This window comes from Molothrus ater, chromosome 19, assembly GCF_012460135.2.
Source record: "Molothrus ater isolate BHLD 08-10-18 breed brown headed cowbird chromosome 19, BPBGC_Mater_1.1, whole genome shotgun sequence".
Lineage (NCBI taxonomy): Eukaryota > Metazoa > Chordata > Aves > Passeriformes > Icteridae > Molothrus > Molothrus ater.
The window spans coordinates 5,194,607-5,219,361 of NC_050496.2; the positions used below are offsets into that span (position 1 = coordinate 5,194,607).

Here is a 24,755-nt window from a genome sequence, read left to right on the forward strand (position 1 = left end):
CTGGGATGATCATCATACACCTCCCTCATCTAAGAAGCCACATAAGTGACAAACTGGCCTCAGGCCAGTGATCTGTAATAGGGCTTGTCATGCCCCAGAGCCTCTCCAATAGCCAGGAGCAGTTGCTGTCTCAGGAATGACTGAACTGGACATTCCTCACCTTTCTGAGACTGCTGGGTGTGTTCCTACCCATGCAGATTCAGATTTGTCAGTGCCATTAATATATTGGTGTTTGACTCCACCCTGCTGCAAATGCCAGAGTCTCAGCTCCACAGAAATGAGGAAAAGCAAAGAAACCAAATACATAAACCAAAACCTCTTGAGGGTTCAGACTTACTAACCCAAGGAATAGCTACAGATGATGGGAAGTTCTGTAAGGAAGTAATAAAAAATATTAAAACCAGCCCTGATAAAGGCACCAACTGCTCTCTGCAAGCATGGGGTGAATAGAAGGTGAATACATGACTTACAAATATTTGTCAGGGGAAGAGGTGGCCTGGGTCAGAAACAAGCTACCAGCTGCCTTGACCCCAAGGCCAGCTCAGAAGAGAAATTACAAGCACAACAAAGCAGCTCCCTTATCTGATACCTCTGCAAGGCATCTGTCTCACCTGGGAGAAGGAGTGCAGCCTGTGCTAAAGCCCAGTGCTCTGCATGAACCAGCTGAACATGCAATAATTAGCATTTAAGGGGCTCCCTGACTAGTGCTCACTGAAGGTGATGTAGTCCCAGGTGTCCCCATGGCCTTACAGACCTGTAGAAGGAAAGATTCCTCTCTGTGTGGGGCCAATCTTCCCACCTCCTTTCATGCGTCTGGTGAGATTCTCCCTGCTCTCCATCTCCTGCATCAAAATAAACCCAAAACAGTTATCTGAGCCCAGAGGGACAGACTTCCCGGAGGGAAAGACATTCAAAGGTGTGTCTGAGCTGAGCAGGGGCAGTGAATGGGCAGGAAAACCTTGAAGGACTCACAGGGACAGGAGAGCTGCAGAGAGAAGGCAGGAGGGAACACCAGGGCACTTACAGATGCTCTGGAGCTCTGATGCAGCACAGGGCTGAAGAGATCATCCACATAGTGATCCAAGCCCACAGGGACCCTCAGGTCTTCTCTAAACCTTGGATCTTGGGAGCAGAGAGAAATCTGGTGACAAGGCAGGTCAGAAACCTTCCCCTGCCTCCAGTCCCTATTAGTCATGGTTCAGAGTGGAGTCTACAACAAGAAGAATCATCTGACTCCCCCTCTGCCCTGATGCCCTGGCTGGGGCCCATCTGACCCTTCCCAGTGTCAGCCACAGTGCTGGGCTAAAGCTCACCTGGATGGAGACCAATAAGCTCTGGAGGCAGGCTGGGTGGGGGGAAGGCAGGGGCCTGGATACCTGGAGCAGGAGGGATCCTGTTGAAGAGGAAAATGAGATGAGGACCAGAGTGCTGGAAGATGGGTGACAGGGCCACAAGTGGTGGGGCAGGAGGAATAGGTGGCTCACATGTCCAGGTCAGAGGACTGCAGGATGCTCCTGTCCCTTTCTGGGGTGATGGGGTACTCAGTGGGGGCCCGGGAGGAGCTGATGAAGTTGCTGGTGTCCTCCATCTCTCCAATGAGGTCCAGCACAAAGTCACAGCCCAGCAGGTCCTGCCACATGTTGCCAGTGAACATGGAGACAGACCACCCTCGAGTGTTCTTGTCACAGCCCCTGGGAGAGGAAAGGTGTCCAGGCAGGCAGGGGAAAGGGAGAGGAAGGAAAACATTACATTCAATTTCTTCTTGCCTTGTTTATCCTGGCTTAAATCCTTTAGATTTAGGGTGTGAATCAACTATTAAGTGCCCAGGGTTAGAAAAAATCTAGAATAATTCAAGATTTGTCCTTTTTATCAATTCTTTTTTCCTCTGAAGCTGCTCTCAGAGATCCCACCGGTGGTTCCTCTGTTCCTAAAGAAGCCCATTGCTTATGGTTGAGGGTTATGTTCAGGGTGAAGAGGGGAGCACAGGCTGGTGTGGGCAAGAAGTGAGTATTCTACATGTGACCATATAAATCCCAGCCTGCAGACCCAACCAGGCTGAACCCTAGAGCTGGTGACAGCCTCTCTCACACTCCCAGACCTGCTCCCATCCTCTGCAGTACCTGGCACTCAGGATCCAGGCTGCATACTGCTCCCCAGTCATCCAGGACTCCACCTCAGCTGAGAACTTCTCCTCTGGCACAGAGAGCAAAGTCAGTACCCACAGCCTCCCTGGCAGGACCCAAAGCAACACCCACATTCCATGGGGCACGGGCAGAGCCCAGCTGGAAAGTCTCAAACACTCCTGGGCGGGGCCACAGGAAGACTAAAAGCTCATGGAAGCTCATAAAAACTCCCCATGGACAAATTAATATCCAAAATATCTGTTTGATGGCACAGATTGGCATTTCCAACCTGACAGGTGAAAGCCCTTGCAGTGTCCTGGTTTGCTTGGGGATCACTCCACTCACAAGGAGCCAGAGTAGGGATGATCTATGTTCAATTCATAGAGCTGCTGGTTGCTCAAGAGGCAACTTCAGGTAATATTTGAGAAGGGCAGAAAGTCCCTGTAACAAAATCCTGCTGCATGGGCTGTAATAGATGGCAGCCCAGGAGAGATGAATAACCCTCTGTTGAGCAGGGCCCAAACCCAGGACAATGTCACCCCTCAGCCTGAGAAGCAGGTCCCACCAGGCCCAGACTTTGCAAGTTTTGGATCTAAATTCAGATGCTTGTTTCCCCCATGGCTGTACTAGCAGTGTTCTGACCCACTTTACTTAGTTGAGGGAATTATTTCCCAAATGCTGATTTCTACACTGGAAAAGACCTTAGAGACTGAAAGACAGCAGGAGGGCAGAAGAGTGAGTTACCATTAAAGGTATGAACATCCAGCACCATCTTCCCTCTCCTCTGGTTTGCTGTCCACTCCAGCTGGGTGGGAGGGTAAGCCCGAGCAGGCACAGCCTCTGTCCCTGTGCACTGAGCTGCCCTCAGCATCTTGCGCTGGCACACAGCGCTGTAGCCCTCCATGCCATAGTCTGACACAAACCTGGGAGAAGGAACTGCATGAAGCACTGCTCATCCCTCCAAACCCCTCTGTAAGCCTGCCTTGGCCTTTTCTCCTCTTACTTCAGCAGTGGCTTCTGCAGTGCTGGTGAGGGGCCAAAGCAGCTGAGCAGAGTGGCCATCAGGAGCCAGCCCCGCCGGCTGCGCTCCGTGTCCGGGTTCCTCCAGCTCTGGGCAACCACCTGGCTGAAGATTTCATCGCGCAGAGCAGCGTCCCTCAAGCCTCTGGCAGCAATGAAGTTGCCCAGCAGGACCTCCTGCCAGCCATGGAGACTCTGGTCACCGATGAAGCGCAAAATCTGGAAGGATCCGGGGCAAGAGAGAGAGAACTGGAGCTGTAACCCCCTGTCCCAAACTCTGGGGTAAGAGCTGGAGACACCAGGAGCCTCTGTGGCCAACAATCACATTGGGGCCTGTCCTCAGGTTTTTGAGCACTACCAAAGTGCTGGGCAATTTGGGAGGTAACGTTTATAGAGATTGGATCCTGACTAAAAGTCAGGGTGACTTCAGTCTCTTCTGAGGTATGACTCAGAATTTGGTCTAGGGCAAAATATTTCCCCTTGGGTAGGGCTCAGGCACACAAGTAAATTACCATAGGATACCTGCTACTGAGCCCACTGAGTGTTCAAAGCCTTTGGAACAGTTAATATTATACCAAGTACTATGGGATGTGGTGTCTCAACACAGTCACTGAAGTGATTCAGCTTCTTGGCTATGCATATCAACTTCTTCAATGCTTTTCTAGTTTGTATTTCTCACCCTTAGGTACAGAATGATTTTTTCATCCTCTACACTTCAGTATGTCACAAATTAAGTTTTTTTCTAAAATGGACAGCTTTGGAAAGAACATTTAAGCATAACAACACTTCTAAAAACACTTAATGGTACCAAGTGTGTCAGAGATTCACTGCGAAAAACAAGGGATGGTGGTTGTTTAGTTCTCATGGAATTCTTTGTAGCAAATCCCTATTTCATTAGCAAGGGAGAAAAACTGCCTTTGATCTTTAGAAAAATAATAGTGTTCTGCTTAAACACAATCCTATTCACAAGATTTTATTGAAGGTTATGCTCTTCTATAATTGGGATCACAAGGACAAAACAAGAGACTGTTTTTAGGTATTAAGCCATTTCTTAATGGGCTTATTTTAATTCCATGTAATTCCCAAAAAGATGACCAGATTTACTTAGAAAGTATCCAGGGTTTCATTTTATTTTCAACCATTTTAAAGAAGAAATATAAAGAAATATATGTTTCACATCCACAGAGATGAAATAGCACCATCCCCTTCACACAAACACTACAGAGTAAGGGTGTGGTTCCAGGTGTACTTTTCCTGATGACAAAGTCCCTGCCCTTTTCCAGCCTTTAAACAACAGTTCACTGTCCTCTGTTGGGTACTGACACATCTGTGAGCCCGAGGTGCAATTGAGATGTTTGCTGTAAACCACATCATAGTTTAAACCACATGGAAAAGATCTGGGTTAAATGAAACTTTTTTATGATTGATAGACAAGTAAGTGGTTGAGAAGACAGACTTCCCTTATCATTGCTACTGAGTCTGGAATATTGGGATATTAAAGTTTAGCAGTCCTATTCCTATATGTCCTGCCAAATTCTGAGGCTCCATCACCAGGCAATTCACTTTGATCCCAGTAGTCTGTGGCTGGTCTGTGCCTCCCCAAAAAGACAGCAACCTTAAGGGGCTGTGTGTGATCTCTGTCAGGCTGCTCCAGGGCCTAGAAGGAGCAATTTATTCTGCTTTTCCAGCCCTCCATGTATTGTAAGAACAGTATCCACCACCAGCAACTTGTTGTATAAAGGCATCAAAACATTGTCTGTGCCCACCTGTTCCCAGCAAGGTCAAGAACAATGTCTCTTACCAGTTTGTTTATCTCAAGTGCACTCTCCTGGTGTTCAGCATCCAGGTGGGTTAAGGGGTGCTGCAGAGGCTGACCAGGGGCAGGGAAATCTGGCTTCTACAATGAAACAAAAAAAAGACAGAAATATTTGCTCCTGGTGTTGCTAAAACCAGTGTGTCTGCCCACAGGGGAGGCAGTGAAGAGAGATAAAGAGTTCCCACCTGGAAGTGTGATTTGATGAAGGAGGAGAAGGGATGGCTGTTGATGGTGGGTGGGAGGGAAAGGTCATCCTTGACCTTGACTTCTGGGGGCTGTGTCTCAGTTATCTGGTTGGCCTGTGCTTGGTGTCGACCTGCAAGGGAAGGAGGTCTGCTGTGCTGGCAGGACACAAACAATTCACAGGGCAGCTCCTGCTGACCTGCACCTCACCCTGCTGAGCCCCTGACCCAGCCCTGGCTGCAGGGACACCCAGCCCAGCCCCCAGCAGGCACAGCCTCACCTCCCTGAGAGCACAAGGACTCCCTTCAGGAGGGAAATTTTACAGCTCTGATCTTTCAGACCATTCTCCCCAGGGAACACCTGGAGATTCAAGGCTGCTCTGCAGCACTTACAGGCAGGAAATGCTGAGCCCATACAGAGATACTGCTGACAACAATCCCCAGTCCACAAGGAAATGAGAGGTCTTTGTAATGAAGGATTTCTCATGGGTAAGAAGAGCAAACATCACTAAATGAAGGCATTTCTCGATGCAGCACAGCTCCTGTGCATTCCTCTCTCTCCAGCTGTGTCCCTGATGCTCTCCAATCCTCCCCATTTGCATCCCATCAGCTTTCATTTCCAGCAGTTTCACTGTTCCCTGAGCCCCTCTGGCTTACATTGCTCACTAGACCAGCTGATAGTCCCTGCAGGGCTCTGCCATGAAATGTGAGCTATTTGGGAATCCAGCACAGTCTGCTCCAATTCACCAGACTCTTCTGCCTGATTGTCTCCCTTACTGTTCCCCACAGAAGGCCACAGGCACAGCTGGCTTTGGCTTTGACACCACACAGACACAGAGAGGCAAATCCTGCCTCAACCTAGTTGCAGCTTAAATATTCACATTGTACAGAGAGCTACAGAGGAAACACAACTGCCCAAAACTCAATGCTCAGGGTCAGATCAACAGCTTGTGAAATTATTGCAGTTAGTGGTATTTTGGTGATTTGAAAACCAATTGGTGCATCCCAAAATTGATAAATTAACTCAATTTGTTACATTGTTACATCCTTAAGTTATTATATTGTTATGTCCTTGGACTGATAAATTGTTATATCTCAAGTTATGACATTGTTCCACAATCAAGCTGTTACCCTGTTTCTCCTTCCTTCTATTTTAAACTTCATTTTGAGGAAATAATTTTTAATGAAACCTAAAAATATTTCTTTGAAATTGTCCAAACTGTTGTTTTCTTCCCCTTCAATTTCCTTAAAGATTTTAGACTAGGTAAAAGATGGGTTTAAGTTTTTCCACTCCAAATACTCATCTCTGTCAGAGACCTGGGTTCATTAAGCAATTTGCTGTCACGTAACTTTGACCAAAGAGTTTTGGACCATCCCTGCCATCAGTTCTACCTGCCCAGTTCAAAAGAAGAGCTGAAAAATTAACAAAGATACTGATTTTCAAGCTGGTGCTCTGCCCCCTGGACCAAGTTGCTTTTCCTCCCTACCGTGTCAGGAAACAACATCCATGGTACCATTTGCCTTTATCATATTTACACTGCAATGATAATGAATCAAAACCAGCCCAGTGACAGGCAGCAGGGAGAACAAAGACATATAAACAAGGAAATACTCAGTGAAACAGTGCAGGAAAGGGAGGGAAGGAGGAGGAGGATTTCTCACCTTCAACAAAGTGCAGGAGGGCTGAGAGCTCTGCAGGGATCTCCAGCAGCCCCACGTCCTGGAGACAGAAACAAATCAGTCAAAAACAAATCAGAGAAAAGAAACACATAAAAAGAGCTGAGACTGGGTGAAACTGCCTTGGAAAAGCTGCCAGGACAGGGATGGAGCATCTGAGCCAAAGCAGTGAATTCTGCCTCCACATTCAGAGCCATTGCAGACAGGGAGGTATTGCCTGAACACAGCTTGTGACATGGGTCAGCACAGGAGGGAAAGGGAGCAATTCCTGAATAAAATATCAACTGCCACAAGGGGAAGGACAGGAAAGTTGGCTTTCTTTGACTCACCCCTCATTCCTATCAAGTGTGGCATATTGCACTGTAGAGATTGCACCTGAAGGGTAAGGGCCATTTCCTCCTGCCCTTTCCTGACAGTTTTCTTTTGATTTTTCTGTATCAAAAAGTGCTACAGCATAAAATGAGACCTGATTCTGATCTTTGATACATATTGGAGGTTCCTAAAAAAGCTCAGATCTCTATCTGGGTAATCCAGAGGAGAGTCTGGCCAATGAGTTTCAATTTTTCACTGGTTTGCACCTTGCACTGCTGCAGGGTAGGAAGCAGGTGGGCCAATACAACACAGTGTCAGCCTCACTGCATGTAGAGTCAGCTCAGGGCATTTCAGACAGAACTACTCAGATTAAGGCACTATATAACCAAGCCAAGGTCACAAACCCTGAGTTTGTGGGATTTTTTGGTTTCCTGTTTTTTGGATTTTTTTTTAAGATCTGCATAGTAAAGCTTTTTTTAAGATCTGCATAGTAAAGTGTGTCGCCAGCACATTATTCTGACATCTCTCTCCACTTGAAGACACATTCACAGCATTTTTGATCAGTTTGATTTTGCTCATAAGATACTTGACTTCAAGTCTGGCTTTTCAATGGTGTATCCAGGAAGTGGACTGTGAAATTCCACAGTTCTGGATCCACACCTGGGGAAGGAGGTGATACAAGAGCTTCCATTTTTTTTCTTGTTGTTACTGACAGATCTATACAGAATTGTGGATAATATCAATTCAGATTCCCTTGATACAGACACTGCAGCAAATGTGTGTCCAGTCAAGACACATCAATAATGGCATTAGTTAGAAGTGTTGATACAGACTAAAAGTGTTGTGAACCTTTAATACATCCATTTCTCTACATCAGCTTCTGTTAATACATTTATGCAGAAGTGTCTCATTCCCATTCCTCACAACAGAAGATGATTGCCAAAAATAATCTTCCCTCCACCTCTGCAGACCAGGTCAGTGCTGTGAGCAAACACAGTGCTCTGGTTCAGGACTGGCTGACAGTGCCTGGCTGTGCCCAGAGCACGGGAAACACTGAACTGATGAGATATTTCTCTATTAGAAGGCCCTTGACACCATCTAACCTGCATTCTGTATCAGGTTCCAGACACGTGTGCCCTCTCTAGATGTTCTGCTGTTCCCCAGCAAACCTGGCCTGAGGAGGCACAAGGGAGGGAGAACACCTGGAGAACCTGAGTTTTTTATCTCAGACCACCCCAGACCCTTTGACAACTCACCATTCCTTGGCTGGGACTATTCTCTGTGTCAGCACAGGCCAGGGAGCTCCTTCTTTGTTTCCTTTCCTCTTAATCCTGCTATTAGGAGATGAAAGGGGATAGAGGGTGGGAAGATATGTGGGTGAATTAAATTCCAGCTATTCTGGGGGCAGATGCTGAGGGTGGCCAGGAGACGGTGTCCTGCTCCAGCAGATGAAATGACAGAACAGCTAAGGAGCCTTCCTGGGACCCCAACTCAGTGTATTGAGAAGGGGCTGCCCAGGCAGAGACCTGAGCTTTGCTGGAACACCTCCTGCCCTTCCTGACACAATCCAACAGCAAGAGCCTGCAGCACCTGCCCACCATCCTGCCACACTTTCCCTTGCTGGGCATCTGATGTGGCTCAGGACAAAAGCTCCCAGCAGTTGCCACCTCCTTCAGAAATATTCACCCACCTCCTTCAGCATCAAAGCACCTGATAACAGCCTGAACAGGACAGATGAACTTGTCCATGGAGAGGAAATCCTTTAGAAAGGTGGGAGGGATACCAAAAACTAAACTCCCTCACAGCTCTGCCCTTTCCCTTCCGTTCTATTGCTCCCCAGCCTCATCACTCACCTGAGATGGGGAAGGAGGGTCTCTGGCTCCTTCTCTGCCTCTCTCCTGCCTGTCAGTGGTGCAGAGCACTGAGACTACATGGGAAGTTATGAGGGCTGGGCTGAGAAAGACAGTGCAAGCTAAAGTCCAAAGGGCAGGGCTGTGGGGTGGAGGAAAGGAGGAACTTTGCAGCAGCTGAACTTTGAGACCTTTGCTGCTGCTACTGCATGTACAGAGACCTCAGCAAACAAACACTGAAGGAGCAGAAACAGATTCAATAGAGTTGCACTGTTGTGGTTACCTGGGAGAAAGAAAATCTGGATCCTGTCCAAGTGGGAAGGGCAAGAAACAGAATAGAAACTCATGCTGTGCTGGATATGGCAGGAGAGGAGGCACCTCTGCAGGTTTGTATCAACACCATTGTTCTTAACCCTCTGCCCCACCATGCCCTCAGCCATGCCAGGAGCTGTGCTGGGTCCTTCCCCTGTAAAGCTGACAGCTATGAGATGTTACTGCTGCTCTAAGGAGGAGTCGTCTGATTTCCTCTTTCCAGATTTATTTTAATAGTAAGGAAATGGATAAGGAAATGGCCCTTACCCTTCAGGTGCAATATTTTAATTTCCCAATTTTATTGTAATAGTTTGTGCACAATACATTATACCCACTGGACAGAACCATGGCTCTCTCCTGTACACTACTTTCCATCTTCTCAAAAACTTGCCATCCTGTTCTCACCCCAGCTGATCTCCAAGAGGCCAAGGGCTTGAGCAGCCTGAGGCAGCTGTACGGGATCAGGGGAGGTTCATCATGGACTGAAAGAATCTTGCAATTCAGTCACCATCAGTAATTGACCTGGGCAACCAAAAAAGCAAGGTGAATGACACCTTAGAGCTTGAGCAGAACAGCAGCTGTGAAGAGCACAGATGGAACTGGCTCTTGTCTCATGTAGGGCAGCCTGGAGTGATGCCTGGAGAGGCTGCCTAGAACAGAGGCTAGACTGAGTTAGAGAATAAAGTGGGTATTCATTAAAGGCCTTCAACAGATACACCTTGGGCAGTGCAGGAGCCTGGCAGAGACTACACCCAAGATGGACAATGGTCATGAGTTTTTCAGACAGATACAAGTTTGGTCTATCTGCATATCACGGGTTAATTGTTTAATTACAGCTTCAGGTAATGAAGTAACATTCTCCCAGTTTGCTTCCCCCAATTCACTTTTGTTTATTCTTTTCAGACCTGAGGCTGTGATGGTGACCCTGGTTCTCAGGCCTGGAAGGATTGTTTTGTCTGACCAAACTGTGAAGAGAGCTTACTAACATTCCATATGGAGTTCAGAGTTATACACTAATGCAGTGCAGGATCTGAAAAATATAAAAGCTAAAACTGAAGGCATCATTCCCACCCTGGCTCACACAGCCAGACCCATGAATCAGCTGTGTTTGCAATACCTGTGCCAATTCTGCATGTCATTTAGAGAGAGAAGGCTCCAGCCTCTCTGCTTCCTTCATTTGGCTACATTTATGTCAGACAGAGGGTGAAGGACACCTCCCTGGGTGAGGACACCTCACCTCACTCCCAGCAAACCTTCCAAAGCCATCCCTGCCCTGGCCTCACCCAGTCTCACTCTGCTTAGGGCAGGAACAGCCCCTCCTGTACACCTTGCTCTGCTGTTACCTGGCAGCGCTTCCTCCTCTGAATCAAAGGTCTGGAGATCACAATCATGGTTTTAAATTGCACCAAAGTCTTCTTCAGCCTCCTGTAACGCTTCCTAGAGGATGAGGAAAGAATTGTCTGATGGGGGACACATCAGCCACACAGACACACACGGAGCAGGCCAGGAGCCAACATGAGGAGGGGCCTGGACATCCCCACCTGGCTGTCCCTTGGCAAGGCCAAAGGGCTGTCCCTGGGCTGTCCCTTGGCAAGGCCAAAGGGCTGTCCCTGGGCTGTCCCCTGGCTCCTGACCTGGCCTGGTAGCCTCGGAAGTGAGCCTGGATCAGTGTGACTTTCTCCTGCAGGACGCGGAGGCGCCGGCGCTGGAGGAGGCGGCGGAATTTCCTCTGCAGGGTGACAACGGCCCAGCTCTGCCTCTGCTGCCATCGCCTCTCCAGCAGCTGCCTGCCCTTCTCCTTCAGAAACACCTGGGCAAAGGCAGCAGCTGCTGACCCACGAGGCAAGCAGCAGCTTCTCCCAGAGCTGATCAATAATAAAAACTGCTGGTTTATCCCTTTGTAGCCTTTAAGGGTTCTTGCTAAGGAGACTGGGGAGGGCAGGAGGCACAGGTGCAAGTGGCAGAGATGGATGCATTTGGGGTGGACAGGGAATCAGGGAGTGATGAAGGTTAGCAGGTAGCAAAAGTAGAAGCCCAGGAATGCTGGGTATACGAAGGGCTTGGCCATGCTACAATAGCCTGGAGCTGGAGTCTCCTGTTAATCTGAAGTGCTAAAAATACCTCCTTAGTACTTGGGACAAGAGGCAAAGGTGAGAGGGGAAGGTGTGCAAGGCCCTCCCTCTGTGGGCAGAGGCTGAGCTCCTCTCCTGCTTGGCCAGCCTGGGAATGGTGGGTGGGGCTGTGCAATCCAGCTGGGATTCTCAGTAAGCATCACCTTTGTCACCCCAATCTGGTAGAGATCCGAGGGGTTCCCCACCACGTGGGCCAGCACAGCTGCACAGCCTTCTCTCTGCTCCAAGCTGCTGGGCCTGCTCCCAGCCAGGAGCCCGTACCTGGCACAGGAGGAGTGGGTGTGACAAAAACCAGGGCTGTATGTGGAGCCCTCAGAGAACAAATCCTCCAGGGCTGGGGGATCCCAAGCCAGGACAGCCCCGTACCTGGCCAGGAAGCTCTGGAATGGCAGATGAACTGGGAACCCCTCCTTTAGGATGTGGATGGCCTCCAGTATCCCTGAATGTCGCAGCTGACAGTTGACATATTCCACATCAAAGACATTTGAGAGCTGAGAAGATAAAGCAGACAAAAAAAAATAAAAACAAGAAATAAAGACAAATTAAAGAAAGGAGACTGAAGGCAGGGAGTTTAGAAAGGGTCTCCTTCTCTTGTCCTGTCCTTGTATTGGATCTTGCTGCGGGCTGTGGGCCATGGAACACAAAGCCCAAGGAATACTTTGGTGTCCAGCTGACCCCGGTTCTGCTCCTGCAGCACAGGATTAACTCACAGGGCCACAGGGAAGGGTGGGACACAGAACAATGGGGAAGAAAAGTCTCAAGCTATCAAATGAAACAAAGAAGTTTAAATCCCAGCTGTGAAAGGAGAGCTGTTGGAGGAGAATGAAGGAACTGAGGGACTCCATAAGGAGCTCAGGGTGCTGCCCTACCTTCCTGGGGTTAGGGGTGATGCAGCGGATGAAGAAGGCATGGCTCCTGCAAAACAAAGGAAGAACCTTGGGCCACCCTCCTCTCTGTGCTGACCCTGGAACACTTCACATTCTGTGTGCCAGCAGCATCTCTCACCCTCTCAGCTTGGCTGTGAGGTCCTGCAAAGACTGCTGGAATTTGGACACCAGTGTGGAGGCCTGAGGCCTGAGCCCTCTGCCCCTGCCCCCCAGCTCCCTTCGCTGACCATAGGCAGCTTTAGCCCTCTGGAAAATCTCAGACACCACCTGCAAAAACAGAGAAATTACCAAAGCCCGCTGAACTATGTGGAAAGAAGAATCTCTTCTACCTGAAACTTAAGGGGACCATTTTCCCTTGCCCCTGGCAGTGGCAGGAATGCAGCTGCATCCTCAGGCAGTCTCTGTTTTATATATAAAGTGCATCAATTGTGGGCAAAGACAATTTGCCCAATTCCCAAGTAAATTCAGTAAAATAAAACTTGTGGCTTCTCTAGGTTCTCCTGACAGCTGTTTAGTACCTTTCTGCTTCTCACATTAAGACAATGAATGGATCATTGGGCACCTGCAGTAGAGATCTTCCTCCTGACCACTTCTGTACCTTGAGGCGGCTCTGGGAGAAGATATCCAGCACCTCTGGCCGCAGCTGGTCACGGTTTTTATGGAGAAACTTGTGGACCTGCAGAGGCAAAATCTGATTTAAAGCACCATTCAGACCACTCAGACAGGCACACACCCCTGTTACACACACTGGGAGTGGGGACAGGCAGCTGGAGAGCGGGAACAAGGGGAAAGCCCTGGAGAATGAGGCTGGTTCTTCCTGCTGCCACCAGGGTAGAGAGGACAATGACTTCTGCTTTGAGAAGGGATTGCTCCGTTTCTCCTTCACATCACCCTGCAGGCTTTCACCTCTCTTTTTGTTTGGGTTTTTTTTTTTCCCCAGCAGCCAGAGCTTTCCTGCATTTCCAGGGCTCTGAGGCTGTTGTGTCACTGAGGGCAATTCCTATTTTGCTTCTGCCCTGAGGCAGCTTAGTTGGCTCTCTTAGTAACAATCTCCTCTCTTCTGATAAACTGGTGCTCTAGAGGGAAGTGCAGTCACAAGGGGAGAGCTTTGGTCGCAGAGCTGCTCCATCAGGACACCCACAGCTTTTCCCCAGGGTGAGTTATTTCTCCAGCTGCTCTGAGCCCCTGCCAGCTCACCTGGTAGGTGACAGGGCCAGCATAGTGCTGCACAGTGAACTCTGGCAAAGGCAGCTTGGGCTTGCTGTACCAAGGGCTGTTTCCATGGTGGTAATGACACTTCTGGAGGAAAGTGTGGTCTGTGGCCTGCAAAAGAGATTTCCTGATGCTGCAACACTCTCAGTAGGCTGAAAATTCACTGCTGAACTGAAGGTTGAACACTTGTGCAATCATTCTGGAAAACAGCCTCACCTTAACCATCCTCTGAAAGGGATCCCATGAAAGGATGGGAGCTCCTCACCTGAGTCAGGGATGTCTGGTCATCCAGGATGCACAGGAGGCCGTGGGGCTTTGCAGTAAGGAAACCCAGGCATGACTCACTGCACATCTTGGAAATAGGAATCCAAGCTAACTGCTCCTGGCTGTATTCCTCCTGCATGTTAAAGGCCAAACCCAGCCACACAAACAAGGACAAATGGAGAGAATTAACAGAGGGATTTGGGTTGTTTATCAGGAAGTTAGTGTTTCACTGCTGTTAGGAATTTGCCTAGAATTGTCTGGTTTTGTCTCATAAAACTTCTTCTGAAGCCACTAATGATTTTCCTGATTTGAGAGAAGAAGGCTGCTAAACTGAGTGATACAGTGAACTGTAGAAGTCAACAAGTCTGATAAATACACTTTCGTCCCCAGGACATAAGTGGCACAGAAAATGCTACAAAGAAGCCAAACAGGCTTTAAAAGCATCCACTGAGGTCTGGGCTCTGACCCTGACCAACTCACTTCAAAAATCTGAAAAGGGAGCAAGGTGCTGACAAAATCTCCTTCCCTTAATTTACTGTAGAATTAATTAAAGGTATTAAATAGGCAACTCTTTGGGCTAGGATTCCATGGATATTGCCCAAGAAGACCATTCAGTTTCCTGTTCCCTGCTGAGGGACACTCTGAGGATGCCTCAGCTCAGTCCATGTGTGCTGGCTCAAGGTGCTGTGAATTCCACTAAGCTCCACTCACCTCTTCCTGGGCAATGACAGTCTGGCTGAAGAACCACTGGAGGTGCTCATTGGCAAAGTTGATGCAGAGCTGCTCTAAGCTGTTCACCCCCAGATCCTGCAAAGACAAAAATCCATCCCTTCCCAGGCCCAGGGAGCTGTGGCTCCCTCTAAATGCTGCACAGGCCAAGCTGAGCTGAGCTGCTGGTTCTGGCCAGTGTGAATGAACCCCAACAGTTGAAACCACCTTCTGTCTGGTTTGCAAGCTCTCAGCCTGGCTCACTGACTAGGCTGAACAGCCAGAGGTGAGACAAGCTGTGAAGGAGCACAAAGAAGGAAAGATCTACTCTTGGATACACAGCCCACCTCTGTATTCCATGGTTTTCAGCATTCATTGGGACACAGGTTTTAACAGGAGCCCTAAACAAAACACTGCAAGGCCTTGGTGAGCACATGCCCTCACTGCTTAGGCCGCAGCAAAAGAACATGGAAAACAACCTCAAAGCCATGGATGTCCACAATGCCCACGGCACAGTCGGACTCCCAGGGAGCCAACCACTCATTGATCCTCAGCAGCAGCCACTCAAAGAGCAGGTAGTACAGAGCCTTGGCAATGGAGTCCCTGAGTGGGAGGGGGGAGAAGAACCAGTTACTGCAAAGACAGCACCTCTGGGTGCATCTCACCCACCCAGACATCAGCAGAAGTCACCTGGCATCAATGGCTCCTTCTACAGACAGAGGGGTGAAGATCTGATCATAAGATGTAACCTGGATACATAAAGAGACAGAATTTACTCTTATTATTTCACAAAAATACCTTTTTTATTTTTTTTAAATCCACAAGGAAGTCAGCTCAGTTAATAAATGGATTTTTTTTCTATTTGTCTGAGAATTTACCCAGATATCAAAAGAAAAACTTTTTACCTTTAAAACCCAGAATTTTGCTGCCAGAGGTGAGAGTCAACTGGCCAAAGTGATAAACCTGAGGCCACTCATGTCACAAAAGAGCCCCCCTAGATGTGAGCTCTGCCATCTTTACAGAGCTGCCTTGAGGGGCTCAGCCCACCCCAACCATTTTATTCCTGCTGTTACCCCCCAGATTTTGAGCCTTCTAAGTTTAGGACAGTGGGGCAGGACATGGGATGCTTCAGGAGGAACGGGAAATCACCAGAAGGGACTCACAGTGACACGGTGAGTGACAGCCCTCTGCAGCAGTTCGGCTGACACACGCAACAGATTGGCCACAATCTGAATTTCAGCCTCACTGGCGATGGCTGCGTGTTCAAAGGAGTCTTTCTAAATAACAAAGTGTTCTTTATTATATATGTTATAAATATATATTATAATATTGGCTTTTCACAAATATTAAAATAGATTTTATATGTGTAGTGTTAAAGTAACTTTGTTATAAAGATACAGTTTTTAGTTCTGTTGTTAATTAAGCTTAGTGAAATAGCTGCTTGTGCTAAAATGCCATCTTGGATGGGATAACATCCAATGAATACAGGATGAGGACACCTGTACAGATCTGCCAGCTATCAGCACTCACACTCTGAAGGCAGTGTGGGCCAGGGCCCAAAACTGAAGATGATGGTAAAAATGGACTAAAACCACAACCAAGGAATCTGCATGCTCTAAAAAGGCAGACCCAAGGAGGGGCCATGTAAAAATATGTCAACTAGTTTGGGAAAAAGTTTACTATGCTTAAGGGTCTATGAATATGCAACAGGCTGACGTAAGGGAAAAGGTATTTAAGGGGTATCTCTGAAGATAACAGGGTGCTCTTAGCTGAATGCCAAGATGCACCCAGCCTTAAAAACCTTTGCTCTATGGTCCTTGTCTCTTATTATCACTTATTAAACTTTTTAAATTTTCACAGGAGAGTGAATGTGTTTTTCACATATACTACTGTACACAAATTACTATCTATATTACTATATATTATAGATAGGAACAATGGATGGGATACAAGGTCCCTCTTGTATTAATATTCTCAACAGCACCTCAGCTGCACAGAGCTGGTCACAGCCTGGGCAGAGCACCAGGTTCATTTTGGCTCCTTAAAAAGCCACCCAAGCTCCAGTGACCTTTGGTTGTCTCCCAGCTTCTGTCCCTCCCTAGACCAGTCTAGAGCCCAGCACTGAAAGGACAGAAAGGTCTTCAAAGGATGTCATCCTCAGTCAGGAATCATGTCCTCAGTCCCACCACATGGCACAACAGCAATATCCAGCACAAATATCCTATTCCCAAACTGCTGGGGTTACTGTACCTCATAGGAGGTAAAGCAGATGTTCCCCAGCTGCAGAATGGCAGCCAGGACAGCCCAGGTGGAGCTCAGCTGATCATCTGAGAGGCCGATTCCCTCCAGAGCTTGCACCAAGACCAGAAAATCCTGACTGTCCTCCTTCCCCAGGACTTCACATGCTCTGCCCTGAGAGAAAAGGGGGGATAATCGTGATCAGCCCCTTCAGCCTCAGGCAGGGCTTAATCCACCATCAGGAATCTTCAGAGAAGTAGTTCAATCTTCTAAAGACTGGAGGAATCTGAAGAGATGAAAGACAACACTAGTGGAAACTCAGCATTTGTGAGGGGCCAGTGTCTTTACCCTGTGGAGTTTTGAGATTAAGATCTCTCTTACCCACACCTGCCAAGTTTCTGCTGGAATTGCAGTACAAGCTCCCCAGGATGCCGGGGTGGAATTTGAGGAGAGGAGAAGTGGTGCCTGAGTGGAGTCCCAAGTAAATAATGGCAGAGCAGCTCCCCAGATGGTACCAGATGGGTTCTGTAAAGCCAGGGAGCCTCCCAGGGTTACAGCCTGTCTCACCTTGGCCACAGAGCTCCAACAAAACACGGGTTCATCACTCCTCTGCTTCTTTTCCTCTCTACGGGAGGACACTCCTAGCAGCTGCCTGTGACCCTGAAGGTCACAGAAATCCTGGGTCAGGGGTTCTGCAGAACCTGTTTGTGCTCAAGGGCATTCTTTGACCACAGTTCCCAGCTCTCAGCAGATTTTGGTGAGACAAGGATGAGGTTCAGGCAGTCCTTGGGCTCCTTCTTGCCAAGATCCAAGATAGATTTTTTCAATCTCTGCTAACTCTTTTGTGCACAATCTGATCTTCCCTTCCCTCTCTGCAGCAGGCTGGGATATTCCTGTTAATTTTCACCTTGAAGATTTTGCTTTACAATGCTTTGCTAGCCAGGTACCATTAATCACCCATTAGGGGCTGGGCCCTTCATTGCCCTCCATCCTAGAGCCATTCATGGTCCATTCCTCGCCCGAAGGCGAGGTGATAGCAATCGCTATCGAGGATTCCTCCTGACCGCGGCTGCTGGGAGGAATTTGAATTTGTCACCTGGGAAAGCTGACTCACGCTGAGATAGTAAAAATTTCTTGCTGTTGTTGTGACCTCCTTGATTATGGAAAACAATATTTTAAAAACTCAAACAAAACCAAACAAACAAACAAAAAACCAAACAAACAAAAAAAAAGTGTTCCAAGATTGCGACTTTGTGACTTGATGTAAGTCTGACAAACAAATTCAATTTAAATAATTGCAATCAGCAGTATATTTCAGTGGTTTAAAATCTGCACTCACTGACAATAAAGGAAGTGTTTTGCAGAAGAGAGAAAGAAATTCTCCCTGCTTTTGGCAGTCCCACGGTAATGAGAGGCAATGAGAAAAGGGGTTTTACACCACACGATGGAGCCATGAGTCTACACAACGACTCCTCGTTAAAGCCCGTCCTTTCAGAGCAGAAGGGGCCTGAGAAGTGAGAAAATGATCACTAAAGAGACAAAGATGTTGATTCTTAGATCAGGGATGAGAAGGAGCAGAGGATGAGAAGGAGCAGAGCTGACTTTCTGCAGGGGAGCAGAGTGATTTGGTGCCTCTCTAAGCAAACAGAGGGGATGCCTGGACCATTTCTCTGTGCCAGCTGCTGCAGAGCACCCTCAGCTCACTCACCTGGTTCAGGTAGAAGTAGGACTCTGCCTCCTGCAAGTACAACTCCTCTTTCTGCTCCACGGGCAGCCCTGCCAGCAGCTCGTAAAACACGTGGTAGTTCCTCTCACCGTGGGCCTGATGGGACACATCCATGGAGCTGATCCATATCCAGCTCCAAAAACCCCCAGAACACACTCACAGAGCAGGATCAGGGTTCCCACTGACACCTCAAGAACACTCCCTCTGGGAGAAGTCCTTTTCACACAGCTCTAATATTTGACCATTCCCACACTCCAGACATTAAGAAAAACTAATTGAGGGAAGATTCAACTTTCAGTAATCCCTAATAAGTGGCTTAATTCAACCTGTTTGAGACAGAGAAACCTCCTGTTTTATTCAAATAAAAGAAGTGGTCACCCTGTACTACATGGAGGGGACCTAGTTCTTGCTGGTAGAAGAAATGGAAAACAATTCTCATACTAATTCCCACCCCTGCTATTTAACAGTAAATTTAAGTCTAAATGTTAATAAGGGAGAGAGGGAGCCACTGGTCCTCACCTGAAACACCACACGGGACTTCTCCAGCAGGTACTGGGAGATGGATGTTCCCACCACAATGCCCCTGAGCAGAAGACAACAGATCCTGTCAGAACCTGGGGACAGGTTTTCTGCAGATTTGTGTCTCCGCAGATAAGAACAATCTTAGGGACATAATCTACACGAATCTCCAAATTGTTTTGACACAATTGTGGGATTTTCATGGAAACCAAGCAAGCACAGAATAAGAAGGAAAGTCATAATGTGGGTAGGAATAAAGGTCAATTCTCTTAACAGTCTGAAACAACCACCAGAGTTCCACAAGGTGTCTGTACCTGACCTGTGAGGGTTTGATAAGTGACCTAGAAGAGGAGCTGAACAGCAATGGGACAAAGCTTCCTGCTTGTATGAAATTGTTCAGGGTAGTGAGGATGAAGGCCAACTGTGAATAAATGCAGACAGACCTTAGAGTGCAGAGTGAGTGAGCAGGAAAATGGCACATGAAGCCCACTGTAGATAAATGTGAAGTGATGGGTACAGACCCAGCGTCACATATAAACAGACAGGCTCAAATTTAACCATTGTTCCTTAGGACTGAGACCTGAGGGTTATGATAGACAGTTCCATGAAACAATCAGCTCAGGGCTTGGCAACAGTCAGGAAAAATCCCCAAACAAACCAACCAAATCCAGAAGTTAGAAAGGAGGCAGGCTCAAAACAGAAAGGTGTTTTTCACAGAACTGGTTAGACCTGTGGAACACTTGAAGGCTGTTGCAGAAACATCAAGTTTGTATGAGCCCAAGAGGAAACTGGAATACCTCAGGAGACTGAGGAAAACTCCTGAGCTGCTGCAAATGTTAAAGAGCTCAAGGGGTTTTAGGGAAAAGCATTGTTTGTATTTGGGCTGTTCTTGCCTCAGGCAGTGCTTGAGGTCAGTGCTGAGGACACTGCAGGGTATCAGATGGGTCCTTGGTATAAACCAGTTCAGCCATTCTTATGTTCTCATTTTAACTCATCTTGACAAACAAGATCTGTTCTTTTGGGAGGAAACCCAAAAAAAGCAAAATAGGGGTTTAAACTCACCCTCTTCCTACCCTGATAATAGCAAGAGGGAAAGGGAGGGTGGGTTAATGCGTGAGCTCTCAGCACTGCTCCACCTGGTCTCACCCAAACACCCCTTGGCAGCTGGAGGGACCCGAGGGGATTCTCCAACACTCACTGTCGCAGGTAGACACTCAGCAGCTTTCCAAAACGGCTGGAGTTGTCATTGAGGATGGTTCTTGCATTTCCAAAACTCTCAAGGATGGGTAGGACATTGCAGGGCTGTAGAGAAAAGAGGAGGGAACACTTCAGTAGCAATCACAGGGTTTTAAACTCAAAAGGGATTATGCACCTGTCAGTTTGAAAAGATAAACAAAAAACGGGACTTCACTGATATAATTCTCACATGAGTAAAAGATGTCTTTTAAAATGTATCATTATCTCTAGCCAGTGGTGAGTTGCTCTGTGAGCTCTTTACTCTCACTGCTATAATCCTTCGCTTTAGTTCTGCTCTGTGCTCGTTCTGATTCACCTCCCAGACTGCTAAAAGCTCTCCTTGGCAGCAACCAGCTCTCTGTTCAAACAGATCCAGCACTTTTCACAGCATCAGTTCTCCCAGGTTTTAAAATACAGAACTACAAATACACCAGCTTTCCTCGAGTCTTTATGGGAGCTTCACCTTGGACCACAAACCCTCCCAAGTCCAGCCAAAGGAACACCATCAGCAGCAGCCTCCCTGCCCTGGCTTTGGCTTCTTTTCCCTGCCCAACCCTCACAGCCTCCAGCCAAGCTCACTTGCCTGTTACCTGTCTGATCCTGTGGCTGTCAGATCCCTGGTACAGCATGGTCAGGTATTGCACAATGGCTTTGGCAGCTTCTGTTTTACCTGATCCACTGTGCCCACTGCAGGAGCAAGAGGTGGAGGAGTTGGCATCGAAACAGAGGTACTTGGTCTAGGCACATCAGAGGCCCTGCTGCAGCAAGTCAGAGGGGGTGTGCTGATTTACAGCTGAAGATCTATCACCCATTCCTTGAAACACTGAGACAACCTGACAAAATGGGCCCACAAAGGATTCCCCAGGGGAATATCAGACTCCTTCTCTCCCACTCCTCTGAAGTGAAACTAAATTCAAACTGTTACTTGCAAAGAGTTAAATAAAAATCCACCTTACTCAGGTTCTCCACAGGCAGCCCTCATGTACAAGTCAGAAGGATCAACTTACAGGCAGTGAAATACAAAAGTGGAACTTTTACATAATTAAATCAAAGGGCCTTCAAAAAAGTCCTTCACTTCCTACCTGATGAGGACACACTGCTCCTGCCCTGATGACTGGGACAGAGTGTAGGCCCTCTCTGCTATGGCAAAGATGTGTCTGCATGGACAGAAAGGAACCCCCATTAACTGACCCCACACTTCACCCAAAAGTGCAGCACCAACAGGGTCCTCACCAGGGATCTACATCAGAGATGGGCCAGTGTCTTCACCCAGGAGACTTGACCTAAAAATCACAGAATGATTTGGGTTGGAGGGACCTTAAAGACCATTTCATTCCTCTGCCATGGACAGGGACAACTTCCACTAGACCTGATTTTTTCAAGCCCTGTCCAGCCTGGCCTTGGACACTTCTGGGATGAACTTTAGCTCTGTAGGATTATGGACCCAAGCAACTACAGCTTTGCCAAATGGGCTGTTCACTTCCTGTGACATTCATCCTGCTCTACCAGAGAACTGGAGGAAAATAAAATACTTTCTGGAATAATAAAATACTTTACAAACAGAACAGGGTTTAGAGAGTTATTTGAGAAAGGAAAACATACGGGGCACTTTTTGAGAGAGTCCCTTGCTGGTACTCGGTAGCCACATCTTCAGAGTAGATATTGAGGTCTTTGAAAGGATTCACAGAAATCAAAATTTGCCCAATGTAAGTCTAGGACAAAAATAAGAAAGGGGGGAAAAAATCTGGGGGCTTCTTAGAATTTTCTGAATAAGGATTGCAGCTGAATGCATTTATTAAAACAAATATACAAATTCCCTTTAAAGGAATATTATTTATTCTGACTATACTGCCAAGTTATTGAGGACACAGCTTTTCAGTGGTAATTTTCAAATCTCTGTCATTAATAATTTGGGATAAGTGAGCATTCCCTGGTCTGTGGTCATCTTCTTTAGTCACTATCTATTCTCTACATCAAATTACAGGCACAGGTTTGAACACTTGAGCCAGTAAATGGAAAAGAGAACAATTCAACATCCACAACCAGATCTGGACTAAAACACTGTGAAATGTTTGCAGAAACTCTGAGGTTTCTTCTCAAGATCCACAATTTTAACTCAGAACTTCTCTGCTAAAATAGGAGATTCCCACTAGGAGCAGCTGAGGCTAAAAAGGAGCCCAAGTATGCTCACAGGTTGGCACCAAATACCAAAATTACAGAGAAACTCTAGAACTTCCAGATTTTACCCCAAATGTTTCATGCTACCTGATTTCTGAGCAAAACTGTGGGAGTATAGTTTTTATCATTGTTCCCAGTAATGAGTGAGATACTTGGTGCATTATTAAAGCTTGATGGCATAATATAAATTACTTTCTCTAAAAGCTCATTGCTCAGAATGAACAAGCACCAAACCAGACCAAACCAAACCAAACATCATTATCCATACATAAATGCGATTGCAATGGAACCTCCTCTTCAGGCACAGCAGGACTGAGCTCTCAGAGACTTCCCTACAAACAGAGGAAAGGACTTGTCAGCCATAAGCTTCACTTGCATGTGTTAATATGAAATATTAACCTTTCTGCCCTCCCAAGGATCACAGAATATTGTGAATTGGAAGGGACCCACAAGGATCATGGAGTCCAGCTCTTAACTGAAGGGCCTATATGGGGATCAAAGATTTTGTAAGGAGCTCGGACTAAAACTCTCCACTGCCTTCCTGTGGTTCCAGCATCCTCAGGATTAAACAGGCCAGAGAATGGAGCATTCAAAGCTCAGAATTTCCTCTCAGTGATCCCAGCCCCTTGCACAGCCTTAACAGGTGTTTATCTCAGCAGGACTGCAGGAGGGGAGGATGGTGAGGAGCAGTGTCAGGGGCTTATCTTTCAACAACAGCAGTGAACCAAGGGTTTATCAGCTCTTAGAGATGTAGGACATTATTTTTCACAGCTGAAGGCAACAGGAGTCACTAAAGCCACAGATGCCAATATCAGTAGGCAAAGAACATAGAAATGTGCTTCTCATCCTGCAAGCTGTCTTTTCTTAGCACTCACTTCATACAATAAGAAAGGCATGTTAAGTTCCTAATTCTGTCCTTCTGCTACATCACAGAACTCACATCAGCCTCTAAACCTAATTTCCCCTACCCATTAAGTGTTTTGGGCCTTTATTAGAACCCATTTCAGGACTGGGAACCATTTAACAGGAGAGGCAGAGTTCCAGGGATGCAGCTGTACAGAAGTGTGTTAACCAGGCTGGGCTGCTGGCTCTGGGCTGTGACTGCAGAGGTTCAATGTGCCCTCTCTGTGCAGCAGAGCCTGGGGACACGCTCTACATAACAGCCAGGAGCTCCTTCTGCACCTCTGCTCCTCCCCAGTGGTTCAGTGTAGGTCCATAACTTCACTACTAAAATTCAGTCTTTTACTCAGCTTTTCAGCAGAGCATCAGTTACTCAGCTATGATACACATCCAATCCATTCTATTTTCTTCCACAGAGGAAAGATTTTATTTTCTCCTATCTAGCTAAGGATCTAGCTAATCTATCTAGCTAATGTGTTTTCTATTTTTGAGCCACCTTTGCAGGATAACAAGCAAGCCCTTGTGACCTGAATAAGCTGCAGACACTGAGGACACCTACTCCAGTCTGGTCAGATCTTCAATCTCCTCAACTTCTGCACAGTGCTCTTCACACATGTACACCTGAAATGCACAGATACATGAGTGAAAATGCACAGATACATGAGTGAAAATCAGGGGAAGTTCAGTTCCATTCCAGTACTGGGGACAACACCCGTGCCTGTTTCTGCATGAACTCCATCTCCAGCACATTGTCAGCAATATCATCTGCCTCCCACTGGTCCTTGCAGACCCTCCCACGGCTGCTGGCCAGCTGGGGCTCCTTGGAGGTGGCCCATTTGCTCAGGTTCTCCATGGTTGGCCGTGGCAGCAGCAGCTCAGAGTTCAGCCACGCTGCAGGGTCCCATCCTTGCCCCTGCTGCTGGGACCAGTGCACACCAGGAGTGACCATGGATCCTGCAGTCTGGAGGACACCTGAACCCTCCTTGCTACCCACCTCACTGCAATAATCTGAGGTAGGGATTGGCTCCTCTTCTTGGCGTGGGAGGAAGCCCTGCTTGCTGTTTCTCTGGCTTGGATCCATCAGAGGTCTGGGAAGGTCACATTTGAATCTGCAAGCCTGTTGCACAGGAGGGACAGATTTTATCTCTGAAGGAGATTTCAGTTTCTGTAGGGAATAACCATTGCCAGAACCCCTGGACAAGGAGTTCCTGGCCTTAACCAAGCTGTGGACTCTGGGGAACACTACAGCAAACTTGGCATCAGTAGCACTGTTCTTCTCATCTGAGCATGGAAAGGAACTGGTTCCATGAAGAGGGGAATCACCAGGAGGCAAATCACTGTGTCCCACTTCCTCTACCATTTTGGGACCACCTTTCTCCTCCACTAATGAAGCAGAAGATTCTTTGTCCCTCGGCTTAGCCCTCTCCAGCTGTCCAGGGAAGGCTTTGCCAGACCGACCAACC

The 24,755-nt window shown here is 47.5% G+C and overlaps 1 protein-coding gene across 1 annotated transcript in view; it reads right to left on the bottom strand.

Moving 5' to 3' along the window:
• MYO15B (myosin XVB) overlaps positions 1-24,145 on the bottom strand; it is a 41,377-nt gene extending 17,232 nt beyond the window's left edge. The window contains exons 1-32 of the mRNA XM_054516896.1: positions 23,993-24,145; positions 23,852-23,913; positions 22,661-22,724; positions 21,817-21,926; positions 21,297-21,371; positions 20,805-20,901; positions 20,177-20,280; positions 18,979-19,042; positions 18,442-18,555; positions 16,746-16,907; positions 15,186-15,244; positions 14,975-15,098; positions 14,499-14,594; positions 13,789-13,920; positions 13,509-13,634; positions 12,910-12,987; positions 12,430-12,578; positions 12,294-12,339; positions 11,791-11,915; positions 11,568-11,685; positions 10,927-11,021; positions 10,636-10,729; positions 6,804-6,861; positions 5,145-5,275; positions 4,945-5,040; positions 3,127-3,362; positions 2,868-3,046; positions 2,121-2,193; positions 1,485-1,691; positions 1,314-1,393; positions 1,025-1,122; positions 755-842 (exon numbers count right to left, since the gene is read on the bottom strand). Coding sequence (XP_054372871.1) covers positions 755-842; positions 1,025-1,122; positions 1,314-1,393; positions 1,485-1,691; positions 2,121-2,193; positions 2,868-3,046; positions 3,127-3,362; positions 4,945-5,040; positions 5,145-5,275; positions 6,804-6,861; positions 10,636-10,729; positions 10,927-11,021; positions 11,568-11,685; positions 11,791-11,915; positions 12,294-12,339; positions 12,430-12,578; positions 12,910-12,987; positions 13,509-13,634; positions 13,789-13,920; positions 14,499-14,594; positions 14,975-15,098; positions 15,186-15,244; positions 16,746-16,907; positions 18,442-18,555; positions 18,979-19,042; positions 20,177-20,280; positions 20,805-20,901; positions 21,297-21,371; positions 21,817-21,926; positions 22,661-22,724; positions 23,852-23,913; positions 23,993-24,145 — 3,493 coding nt within the window. The remainder of the gene's footprint in view (positions 1-754; positions 843-1,024; positions 1,123-1,313; positions 1,394-1,484; positions 1,692-2,120; positions 2,194-2,867; positions 3,047-3,126; positions 3,363-4,944; positions 5,041-5,144; positions 5,276-6,803; positions 6,862-10,635; positions 10,730-10,926; positions 11,022-11,567; positions 11,686-11,790; positions 11,916-12,293; positions 12,340-12,429; positions 12,579-12,909; positions 12,988-13,508; positions 13,635-13,788; positions 13,921-14,498; positions 14,595-14,974; positions 15,099-15,185; positions 15,245-16,745; positions 16,908-18,441; positions 18,556-18,978; positions 19,043-20,176; positions 20,281-20,804; positions 20,902-21,296; positions 21,372-21,816; positions 21,927-22,660; positions 22,725-23,851; positions 23,914-23,992) is intronic.
• Positions 24,146-24,755: the final 610 nt, after the last annotated feature.